This window comes from Loxodonta africana, chromosome 8 (assembly GCF_030014295.1).
Source record: "Loxodonta africana isolate mLoxAfr1 chromosome 8, mLoxAfr1.hap2, whole genome shotgun sequence".
NCBI lineage: Eukaryota > Metazoa > Chordata > Mammalia > Proboscidea > Elephantidae > Loxodonta > Loxodonta africana.
In genome coordinates this window covers 89,933,742-89,945,881 of record NC_087349.1, presented here as the reverse complement: position 1 = coordinate 89,945,881, position 12,140 = coordinate 89,933,742, and the positions used below count along the sequence as shown (strand labels likewise).

General features: G+C 39.8%; 1 protein-coding gene across 2 annotated transcripts in view; it reads left to right on the top strand.

Moving 5' to 3' along the window:
- Positions 1-12,140, top strand: part of CPVL (carboxypeptidase vitellogenic like) — a 146,370-nt gene that overhangs the window by 84,149 nt on the left and 50,081 nt on the right. For both annotated transcript variants that reach the window (XM_003407043.4, XM_023544320.2), the window contains exons 8-11: positions 3,162-3,284; positions 3,635-3,766; positions 8,466-8,564; positions 10,095-10,268. In XM_003407043.4, the coding sequence (XP_003407091.1) occupies positions 3,162-3,284; positions 3,635-3,766; positions 8,466-8,564; positions 10,095-10,268 (528 nt within the window). The remainder of the gene's footprint in view (positions 1-3,161; positions 3,285-3,634; positions 3,767-8,465; positions 8,565-10,094; positions 10,269-12,140) is intronic.

Genomic DNA, 12,140 nt, shown 5'->3' with positions numbered 1-12,140 from the left:
TACTATCTGTATAGGAATTTAAAGTACATGTCCTTCCATCTCAGAAGGGACCAAGGAAGGTGTTTTATTACCAGGTCTTATAATAGGTAAGTTGAGTGATACCATTACTGGAAGATACACTTTTTAGCATTTTGTACCAATTTGCAATAGAGAAAAAATGTTTAAAAGTAATGACAGACAAATCATTCAATTTATCAATTGTTTTTGTGTACCTGCTATGTACTAAACAATGTACACATTATGAGGATAGTAATTCATGAAAGGGTAAACTTTGCTTTATCATATTTGAGTCAAGATTTCCAGAAGAAATTGTGGGCTTAACGGGGGCAAGTTTTGTGCTTTATTCGTTTTTGTGTCTCCCAAAGTATCTAGTATCTAGCATAATGCCTTTACCCAATAACCATCATCGAATGAAGACTAGATAATACATCTTTAACGGTAAAATGATTACTCAAATAAATGTGCTTTTTTGTTGTCATCTTACAGAAATTATATTTGATAAATGTTCACTTCTTGTCCCTACCAACAGGATATAGCATAGTTATGTAACAACCCAAATTTCAGCTATATAAACACATCTTTATATTACACTCAGCAGCTAACTGGAAGGTTGGTAGTTCGAACCCACCCAGCCATTCCAAGGGAGAAAGATCTGGCAATCTGTCCCCATAAAGATTACAACCAAGGATCCCCTATAGGGTGGTTATCCTCTGTCACATGGGGTCACAATGAGTCAGAATCAACTCCCCAGTTTGGGAACCGCCAAGTCAGTTATGACTCAAAGTGACCCTATGTACAACAGAAGCAAACACTGCCCGGTTCTGAACAATCGTTGCTATGTTTGAGCCCATCGTTGCAACCACTGTATCAATCCATCTCATTAAGGGTCTTCCTCTTTTTTCAGAAGGCTAAAATGTGCTCGTGAGTATGAATACATGAATTGCTTTAATGCAATACTGTTACTAAATAATTATTATTCTACAAGAGGGTTGCATCAATGATAGAATATGGCATAAATTACAAAAATTACATTCTTTATCCGAATTTGGAAGGAGAGTAGGTTTTAAAGTCAGACTAGGACTGAATTCTGGCTCTACTACTTAACCTTTCCAAGCCCCAACATCCCCATCTTGAAATGAGAATTATGGTATCTCCAACATATGAGTATAGAATGGATTTTTTAAATAGGAACTCTTGGGAGTTCTCAGGCTTTGAACTGCAGAGCCCTGGAGAGCCTTGGAGATATTGTGAGGGGTCTGCATAGCCATGTGTGCCCAGACAGTACTTTAGTCTATTTTGAACAGATACACATTGCTATTTTTCAAATGCATGTAGATTCATTTATTCAACAACTTTGTTGAACACTAAAAAGTAAACAGCGTTCGGTGCAGGGGATACAGTAATAAACAGAATAGACAAATATCCTTATGCTCACACATCTCACTTTCTGGTGTGGGTGGGAGAACAACAATACACACAATAAATACATAGAATATATAGTTTATTGGAGAGTGATAAGGATTAAGAGGAAAAAGAAAGAAGAGAAAGGGAAATATAAAATATCAAAGGAGGAGTATTAAAATTTTACATAGGGCAATCCTCAGAAGGCTTCACTTAACGAAGTGAGGGAGATAGCCATATGGACATATGGGGAGGAACATTCCAGGCTAAGGGAACTGCTAATACAAAGTCCCTGGTGAGCATGTACCCAATATATTCAAGGAACAGTAAGCAGCCTAGTGGGATTGGAGTGGAATGAGCAAGGAGGCAGAAGGAAATAAGGTTGGTGACTGGACCAGATCATGTCAGACTTTGAGTCCAAGAAAGCTTTTTGATTTTACTCTTGAGTAAGATGGAAATTTTCTGAGCAGAGGAGTGACATGTGCTGACCTCTTTTTTAACAGGATCACTGTCTTGAAAATAGACTGCAGGGGGCCAAGGACAAAAACAAGGGACCGATTAGAAGGCTAGTACAGTACTCCAGGGAAGAGATGATGGTGACCTGGACCAGGAAGATGAAGTGAGGGGTGTAAGAACATAATGAATTCTAGACATATTTTAATAGAATAGGTAGAGCTGGGGTCCCTAGGTGGCACAAATGGTTAAGTGTTTGACTACTAGCTGAAAGGATGGTGGTTCAAATCCACCCAGAGGTCTTAGAAGACAGGCCTGGTAACTTATTCTAAAATGGTCAGAGCCTTGAAAACCCTATAGAGCAGTTTTACTCAGCACACATGGGGTCGCCATGAGACAGAATTGACTCAAAGGCAACTAGCAACAACAAGCAGAGCTGAGAAGATTGGCTGATAGATTTTTGTGGAATGTGAGAGAAAGAGCAATGTAAAGAATGGTACCGAGATGCTTGGCCTATACAACCAGAAGAACAGTGTTGGCTTTTAATGGACATGGAGGCTGCAGCAGGGCCTGGAGGTTGGGAGCTTTGTTTTGAACATAGGAGGTTTAATAGTAGACATCCGTGGACATGTCCATTGATGGAAGAATGTAAAGTTATTCAAAAATATATATTTGAATATGTAGTAACCGCCCCCCACCCCGCTGGATTTTAGCATATCCTAAAAGTCTAACTGTTATCACATTTGTTGGGGGCAAACAGTCTCCAGAAACTATCCTGACCTTGAAATAGGACTTTGTGCTGGAAATGGTTTAGAAACACTGAAATAAAGGGACAATTTTAGTAGCCAGTGAATATTATTTTCCTTTCCTCTTCTATTACCTTAAAAAAAAAATACATGTTAATTTCCAATTTTGCGTCATTATATAGATTTAGAAATTGTGTTTTAGAGCTTGAGAATTTTTTCCTTTAATAAAGCTTTTAATGGAACTTTCTGGTAAGAAAATCTCAGTAAGTGGCAGAATTGTGTTCTCCGGTTCATGTGACTTTATTTTGGAAGGAAATGAGAATGTTCACTTATTATTTTTTGTGCATCTACTCTGCAATTTGCATGTCGCTCAGTGTTATTTGGGACCACAAGAGAAGTGAGACAGCGCTCTTTGCTTTTGTGGAATTAACAATGTGAGGTTAAGATTGTGTACCTCATATGGCTATATTGCAGCTTCGTTATTATTTTAATTACATTAGGTGCATATCATTTGACTGGTATCATTTTGTGACTGTCCATTTTAATGTCTACCCTTCTCAGTCTTATGCAGGGAAATACGTGCCTGCCATTGCACACTATATTCATACCCTCAACCCCACGGCAGAGTTGAAGATCAATTTGAAAGGAATTGCTATTGGAGATGCATATTCTGATCCTGAATCAGTAGGTGTCTCCTTTTTCTATGTTGTGTCTTAAGGAGATTAAATCCCCTTTAATCAGACAGAAGGAGCCTCACTTGATAAAGGGAGACGCCATTGCTTGACTGACTTTCTAATAACTTGAAACTTCTAATTTTTACCAAATGTTTTAAGGCGTCAACTTACTGTGTCAGCCTTGGTTAGCTGTAGGCGCCAGTGTGTGTGCGCGTGTGTGTGTGTGTGTGTAATTGCCTTGCTTGGCTAATCCCAGCACAAGATTTACAACAAGAAGGGCTATTGCACCAAACAAATGGGCTTCCCTAACTTTTTCCTTTCTTTCTTTGTGGCCTTTGCATTTGTCTCTTTTCTTTTCAGATTATAATGGGTTATGCAGCATTCCTGTACCAAATTGGCTTGTTGGATGAAGGGCAGCGAAAGTACTTCCAGAACCAGTGTGATGAGTGTGTAAAGCACATCAAGGAAGGGAACTGGACAAAGGCCTTTGAAGTAAGTTCTGGGGCTCTGTGTTGCCCTTGAGCAATTAAAACCATGTGAGCAGAGAAGGGGTCAATAGAAGCACCATGCTGCTCCTGCTTTTTTTTTTTTTTTTTTGATCAGAGAAGGTATCTGCTAGGCTGTTGATGAGGGGGCCAGATGAGTGGGATCCTAATGAAGAAAAGGACTGTCCGTGTTTCTTTAAATTTTCTTCGGCTGTATTTTAACCTGAGATCGCCTTGGAGTGTTTATATAACTCTGTCTTTCATGAACTGTTTTGATTTCTTCAACTTCTTTGTAGGCCTTAAAGGCATAACCAATCATATGGAAATCCGAAGAAGAAAGGCAACCTAGGAAGTGGATGCATATGCCTCCACATGTGTTCTAAGCCCTTCAGAGGGTGATAGCCACAGACAGGGCCTCAGCTGCAGAAATGACCACAGTGTATAACACACGTCACATGTTCCTGTGTGTCAGCAACAAACATTACAAAGTGCAGTAATTGGAAATTTTTACAAAGAGCCATTGGTATTTGGAATATTACAACACTGCTCCCTTAAATCAAATTGGAGGATCAAACAATATGGTTATATTCTTCTCCCTTTTTTTGTTTATTTGAAATGTAAGAATATACTAAATATTAGGATATAAGATGTTATGTTTCTTTGGCCAGTGCAGACCAAGGTCATGTAAACAATCTTCCTTGAGGGTTTTTGCCATGTTTACTGTAGAGTCATTATATATGACACATTAGTAAATGAGGCGAGGACTGAATTTTGAGGATATTAATCTTGTTATTGGAAGCACATCCTATAACAATACACCAAACGCCATTTTTGTTGTTCAAAGCTGAAGCCTGATGTTAACAGTCTTCTAGGCACTGGAGATCAGCTGGTTCAGATCAAACCAGGAGACATACAAACTTAGGGAGCGAGGAGGTAGCATAAAGTTATGCTCCATTTTATAAGTACAGTGCCAGGGCACTTCCTGAAGTCCCCCTCAGGCAGTGACTACGCTTGCTGGGAATTCTCATAAAAAAAAAAAATAATAATAAATTCTCATAGCAGCAGGCTATACAACTGGAGCAAGCGTGGCAAGTTCCAAGCCATTGGGTGGTAACAGCTCTCCTTTCTCTGTGTTGGGATCCCAAATGTAGCTACGCGGTATTGATTTAGGTGTTCTTGTGCAATTGCAGATGTGAAGGATGAAGGATCTTATCAGGGGCCTGTAGGATCATGCTTCAACTTGCAATGACAATATTTTCAAGACTAGCTTTAGGTTATTTGCTGTGGTAGGGAAAGAGGGTAAAAAAGAGTGAACTTTATTTGGAACTAATATCATATTTTATGTGGCATGAGACCAATCTGCAAGCGGGGCATTTGATATGTTTTTAAAGAAGCATACAGGGATTAAGCAACGTCAAGAGCAAGAACATTTGATAGGCCCGAAGGGATAACGAAAGCAGAAAAATGCCTGTGGTATATGAAGCAGCAGCCTTCGCCTCTGCAGGATTAGTAAAACTGTCGAATGTTCAGGTATTTTCTGTATTCAGAGATAGAATGAGAAGGTGGCCCATGAGGTTAAATACAGCCAAGTCAGATTCATAAAAACAAACAAAACACAACAATCATCAAAATTAAGAAAAACCTTTGAATGTATTGAATATCTTTGTAGCCAGTGGGCCCATATCTTGAGTGATGGAATTAAATGTTAAGAACTTTGCTTTGTCAAGAGAAATAGACAAATGATATCAGGAACGTAAGCAAATCGTGGTGAAATGTGTTTCAGTGTCTGTAGTGGAACACTCCAAGAAATCCTGAAACCCAGGAGAACACAAATGTCAAAATTCCAAGCCCAAGTAATAATGCCTGTTTGGTTCTCTGATTCCTTAAAATGAATTGGTTAATCATTTAGTTAATCACAGAGCAGTCGCTCAGAGCTGGAGGGGATTAGAGATCATCTCCTACCCCGTCTTCTGTCCCCCAGGGCACGCGCGCACACACACCCACACACACCCACACACACACACACACACACGCACATTTTACTGATAAGGAAGCTGAGACCTGATAAATGGCCAAAGGCCACACGAATAGATTGCAGCAGGCCTGGGGCTGGAATTTTTGCCCCCTGATTTCTACCCCACTAATTATTTCTGCTTCACTGTCAGACATTCCATTAAAATCCTCAGACATTTTAGCGATTCTTTAAGACGTAAAATGGCTAACCCCTGGTCCTGCATAGTCCCTCATTCCATGGTAATGTTCTGGATCACAGAGTTCTCTTTGTGAAATATGTTTTGGGCAGGAACTGTATTTAACAGTATTTGACCATCCACCTTTTTTATCTAATTGCGAATGACTTTTGACTCTTTGAAAATCAAACCCATTCTTAAAGGGTGATTTTATATTCCCGTTGACGAGGACGATACTTTCGGAAGATGAATTCAAAAAACACTCTATGCATATGGGACCACTGCTAGCCTACAGCCTATCCCCTGGGGTGGACAAATTAGAAAAAGACACCGCCTCTAGGCTAACACAGTTCTGTGGGGCTGGAGACTGACAAACAGAATCCGCCTTTGTGTGAGGAGGATAAAAGGTAGCCATTTCTCTAGCTGCACCCTAAGCCAGGACACCTAGCTTGGCAAGCGGAGCTTTGGCTAGTTTCTTGTACCTTCTCACCCATCACCAGACAGCCCCGCGTAGTCCACAGTTGGCCCAACCAAATGTGGTGGCCAGGAGCAATAGTAGCATTGCTGAAATCTGTTCATACCGCTTTCCCTAACTCCCACCCCTCACCCGAGGCAATGTTCACTTGGATAAGTTAAGTTCTCTCATGTTTGAAAAAGAAAAATTAATCAAATAAAGTAATGAGATTTTATATTAAAACCAAAAACATTGCCAGAAGGAATTGAAGACTAGAATGTACAGCAGTCCTGCTGTTAGGGAGCCAGTCTGTGTGGCTGAGTACGTAGGCTGAAGAGCCATGCCTGAGTCTGAATCTCACCTTTGACACTTACTAATGTGTCCTTGGCAAGTTACTTAACCTTTATGTGCTTAGGTTTTCTCGTCTGCAATATAGGGATATTAATAGCTAACCTAGTAAGAATAAGAAGCCTAAATTCATACTTGATATATTTATATTTTTTAAATGTGCTGAATACATTTCTTGAAACCCTTTCACAAGTGCCCCTTAAAACTCAATGTCATGACAGAAAAATTTCTAGTTCCTCAGTCTCTTCAGTGATTATTCCCTTCATCTTCTTGCTCTACCCAAATGATGATTCTTGCCCTGCAGCCCGCTCAAGTGGTGGCCGTTTTCTCTCTCACATGCTTTGTACTGCCTGGTTCATAGGGAAATGGTCCTCTTTGGTCCCCATTGCTGCTCCCAGATCATGCTCCCTCCATCCTTCTAAAACATTAAGCTTTGAGTCTTATGTCCTCTGATATCACCACCCACTACTCCTTGTGGTTGTTACCTACCAGCCCCTGGACTGCTCCACATTCTTTAAATATTTTAGCCTCTGCCTCACAGTCACTCCCTCCAACATTACTCTTGGCATAATTCCAGGCGATTTCAGCATCCACACTGATGATCCTTTTAATACTTGGCCTTTCAGTTTCTTTGCCTCCTCTCTTTCGATGATATTTTTGTCCTCTTTATCTTAATCTCTCATTCCCACTACCAGAAAAGCCAGCAGTCACTCCACACAGTCTCAAATTTAAACATCCCTTTCTCTATCACTTCCTATTGTTTCAGCTCACTTCTCCTAATACATGAGCTCTAACAGCCCTTCAACCCCATAACCTTTCAATCCACTGATCCTGCTACCTCTGTGCTAGCCCTAACCTCCTCAAGTCCTAATTTCTGTAATTACCCATCTTAAACTGAAAGTCAATCATCACATACATTTCCAAACTCCATGCTCCTTTTGTACTTCTCAAACTCCTTTGGCTAAGCCACAACCCTGGCTAAATCCAACTCTCTACACGTGCTATGCCTACATCTGTGCAGCTGAAAGCAGCTGGAAAGAAGGGCACAACCATGCTGACTTCTCTCACTCTCAGCTGACAACTGCGTTTTTTATGTCAGCAGTCCAAAGATAACTTCCACCAGCTCCAGGCTCCTGCATCTATGTCTGTACACTCTGCCGGCACTCTTGGTACTGGTGGTGAGCGAACCACATCCGTGTGAAGGCAACTCTCTCCCACAGAACCCACTCCCACAGTGAGGGCCTTTGGGCTTGCTTTTTCCTGTGCCTGGAATGTTCTTACCCTAGATGTCTTTATGGCTTCCTCCCTCCCTACCAACAAGTCTTTACTCAAATGCCACCTTCTAAGGGATACTCTTCTTGGCCTCCTCTTTACAATGTCATATATATTCGAGCGTGGAACATCTGTGACATTTCCTATCCCCCTTCTCTACTTTTCTCCTTAACATTTCTCTCTGGCATACTACTTGTTTCACTCATTTAGATTATTTATTGTCCCTTTCTAGAACATAAACTCCATGAGGGAGAACGTTTGCTTTGTTTTGTTACTGCTTATTCCCAATGGCTAGGACAGTGCCTACACAGAGAAAGTGTGTAAAGATGGTTGTTGAGTGAAGGAATAAAAAAGTTATTGAATATTAAATGAAAAAATGCCTATACATTTTTACCCACCCTAATTATTTTCCTTCTCTCTCTCTCCTCTCTCTCCCAACCTAGATATTGGATAGACTTTTGGATGGCGACTTAACAAATGAACCTTCTTACTATGAGAATGTTACAGGATGTACTAATTATTATAACTTTTTACAGTGCACGGTAATTATGACATTTTTTTAAACCATAATAATGCTTCCTAAATCTTTTGGCATAGCAGACTTCCTTCCATTTGGGAAATATGGCTTACTTTATACTAGGTAAATATGTCTGAATTGTATTGTATTATTTGATCTACTAACCTATAGGATTTTTTTTTTCCTTACCAATGTCGTGTACATTATAATCTGACTATTGAGAGTGTGTGATATTTCAGATAACTCAAAACAATTTTTGATTAGCACATTGGAGCTTCTTAGAACAAGGCTCTTTTGCAAGGAACAGAGTCTGGGACTGGAGTTCTGAGTATTACAGCCCAGAACTCCAAATTTGTAGTGAGTTTCTTGAAAATGCCCACATTCTTTGTTCTGTACTTAAGCTTAAATCAAAACTGCCAAAGCCTTTATGAAAATATTTGCTTTTAGTTTTAATTTAAGATGTTTAGTGTATTTCATATGGTCACTTCAAGCCCTCTGAAATATTTCTTGAAGTATTCAAGTAGTTGCTTTCATGCATCTAAGCCAAAGTTAATGTCTTTTGTGTAGAGTTAATCAAATAAGGAAAAAGGAGCCAAAGTAATGGTTTGGATTTGTATAATCTTGGTTTAGGGTATATGACAATAATCTTTTTTTTTCTTTAATTGCTTTATTTATGAGCTATTATGTAAATAAAATATAAATTTAATTTCAGTGGAATTCTCCCGTCTTGTGGTTTTGGAATTAGGTTTTACCAAGCGAAAGACATCTTGCAGGCAAGAAAGAAACGAAATTTGTGATTACATTTTTTTCTTTACAAAGTAACGCATTCATAGCTAGCGAAAGTGGTGCGTATTGTGCAAAATTGTTGAACTTAAACCCTGACCATCTTTTTCTACTTTTTAACTTGAATTTTTTAATACAGGATTTACTTTTTTTCTTTTAGTGTAGTGATTATTACAGCAACTTTTATGCAGCGTTGCTTGTTTTTTAAATCAGGCTCATGAACAACTTTACTTGTGTCTTCTTTATAAGGCATCATCTGTCTTTGCATTTGGTATGTTTACTCCTTAGATTATAGTCAGCCGATACCTTCTGTGTAGTTTTAATAGGCTGCAGAATATGGGAGGGGGAAATCCCCAGCTTTTAATCCACAACACCATCACCTAATTTTCGTCGGGTCCGTTTGACTTTCTTTCCATAGAGCACCGACAAAGAGCAAATTGATTGTGATCGTCTCACCTCTCTCCTTTTCCCCAACTTTGCATCTGATGGAGTTGCTTACCGGAGCCACGGGTTGCAAAAGATTCTTTTCTGAAAAGGAAAATCCAGCATTTTCAAATTGGGTACTGGATCTGAGAGTATGCAACTCCGTTCAGATTTGTTGCTGAACTACCTCAAACCCCCCCAAGTGAAAATTTCAAGGGCAGGGAGTTACTTGCCATGTCACAACTTAATGGTCATGCCCCTCTCGCGCTATATGTTATGAGAAATTCGTGGCTTTCCCTTGACCCAGCATGCTGTTCACTAAAATCTTTGTAATACCCTCTTCTGCCAGGAACCTGAAGACTATACTTACTATGGAAAATTTCTGTCACTCCCGGAAGTGAGACAAGCACTCCATGTGGGAAACCGGACTTTTAACGATGGATCCGAAGTTGAAAAGCACTTGCGAGAAGATACAATGAAGTCAGTTAAGCCATGGTTAACTGAAATCATGAATAATTACAAGGTAAGGTAAACTTTTTTTTTTTAGATAGTTTTTAAGGTAAATATTATCTATTTTAAGACCTTTCCAGATTACCTAGAGTAGAGGTGACTGTCTTTTATTTGTGATTCAACTCCTGTTGTTTTTTACTTTTATGAGATTTTATAAAAATAAATAATAACCTCTTCTCAAAGTTTTGATCTCTTTGAATTAAAAGTTTCTTTTTTTTTTCTCCTTCTAATTAAGTTACTTTCCCCTGATAGTTCCTTTAAAGAAATTCCCTTGAGCACATGTCACCCCTCATGACTCCTTGAAAAAAGAAGTATAATAGAGCTGAAAAGGATGTCTGGCCTTGAGTAAGAGCAAGTTTCCCTTATTGTTTCCTTACATGAATCCTGATGAAGTCTGGGATAAACAAAATCAACAGATAGTTCCAAAGTGCACCTTGCCTCTCTCTCACTGTGAGAGAGGAGGATCCCAGGAGCAAGTGATAATAGGACATAGCCACCCAACGCACGTCTTTGCCATTATACTGCCCCCAAGCAAAAATGCACCCTTTCCTCCTCCCTGCCACCCATGGTAACCACGAATAAGTTTTGGTTTCTATATATTTGCTTATTTCATGCAAGTGAGATCAGACAGTCCTTTTGCAACTGATCTATTTTGCATAATGTTTTCAAGGTTCAGCCATGTTGTAGCATGCGTAGAAACTTCATTTCTCTTTATGTCTGAGCAATACACCATTGTAGGTCTGTATGACATTTTGTCTCTCCATTCTTCTGTTGATGGACGTTTCGGTTGTCTCCACTGTTTGGCTATCGTGAAAAGTGCTACAGTGAACACTGGTGTACAGGTTACCACCACTCTTCTCATCTCCACCTCTGATCCTCTAGGGCTGTTAGTGTTGGTTCTAGAGAAGGTATATGGGAAAACTCTGAAGGATAAGTGCACTAATGACAGCGCGGCCAGTAGCCCTTGAGGTGCCTTTATATGAATTAGAAAAAGACAACTTGTCCTCAAGATATTTTATTTCCTGCTGTCAGAAAATTGTCCTAATATGTTGCTTTTGTCAGAACCAGACTCTGGTCCCTTTGCTGGCATAAGGAATATACATTTCTACAATGTCTGTGTTAGGAATGGTCTCCCTTGGGATTGTGCAGTGTGTCACCTTCGTTGCTGCCTAGGGAGTTCCTCACCCAATGCACCCTTACCAGATTGTGTTTCGGGATATGCCAGACCCAGAAGGCCCATTTTGGGATCCTGCCAGCGGAACACAGAATTGGAGTCCCTAGACATACAACCTCTGTTGAAAATAATCTTAGATCATTGGCATGCAGAGTCTACAAACCCATTGTACACCTGCAGAACTTACATCCTAGCAAAGAAAGGGTCTATAGCTAGAGCAGTCCCACATTTGAGCCAGCCCTGTGTTTGTTTTTGTTGGGCAAGTGTAGTGGCCCTTAAAGCTCACCTGCTTTGAACCTTCTCTGAGCCCCTCCAGAAGGCACTCTTGTTTGTCATCTTCTCTGTGATCTCTACCTTATGGTCATACTGAGCACATTGTACTGCCATTGTGGGCTCTCAGTCTGACACCGTACTAGCACCCAGCCGGGAGCAGATGCCAACTACTGAATGAATGAATGAATGAATGAAAAATCAGGGCTATAAATTATGCCAAACATATAACTAATAGGCCTGTCTATAATCCATTAGCTTTTTATTATCCACAAATTTATTTAACCAAAAGCTTAGCTCCTGTGTTTTAAAGATATAAACAACTTGCTGTAATACGACGTTAAGGAATGCAAAGTTTTTTTGTTTGTCTTTTTTGGATGGAGAACAGATAAGGAGGTTCCCATGTGCATTTATTTACTTGTGACCTTCGGAGACATATTT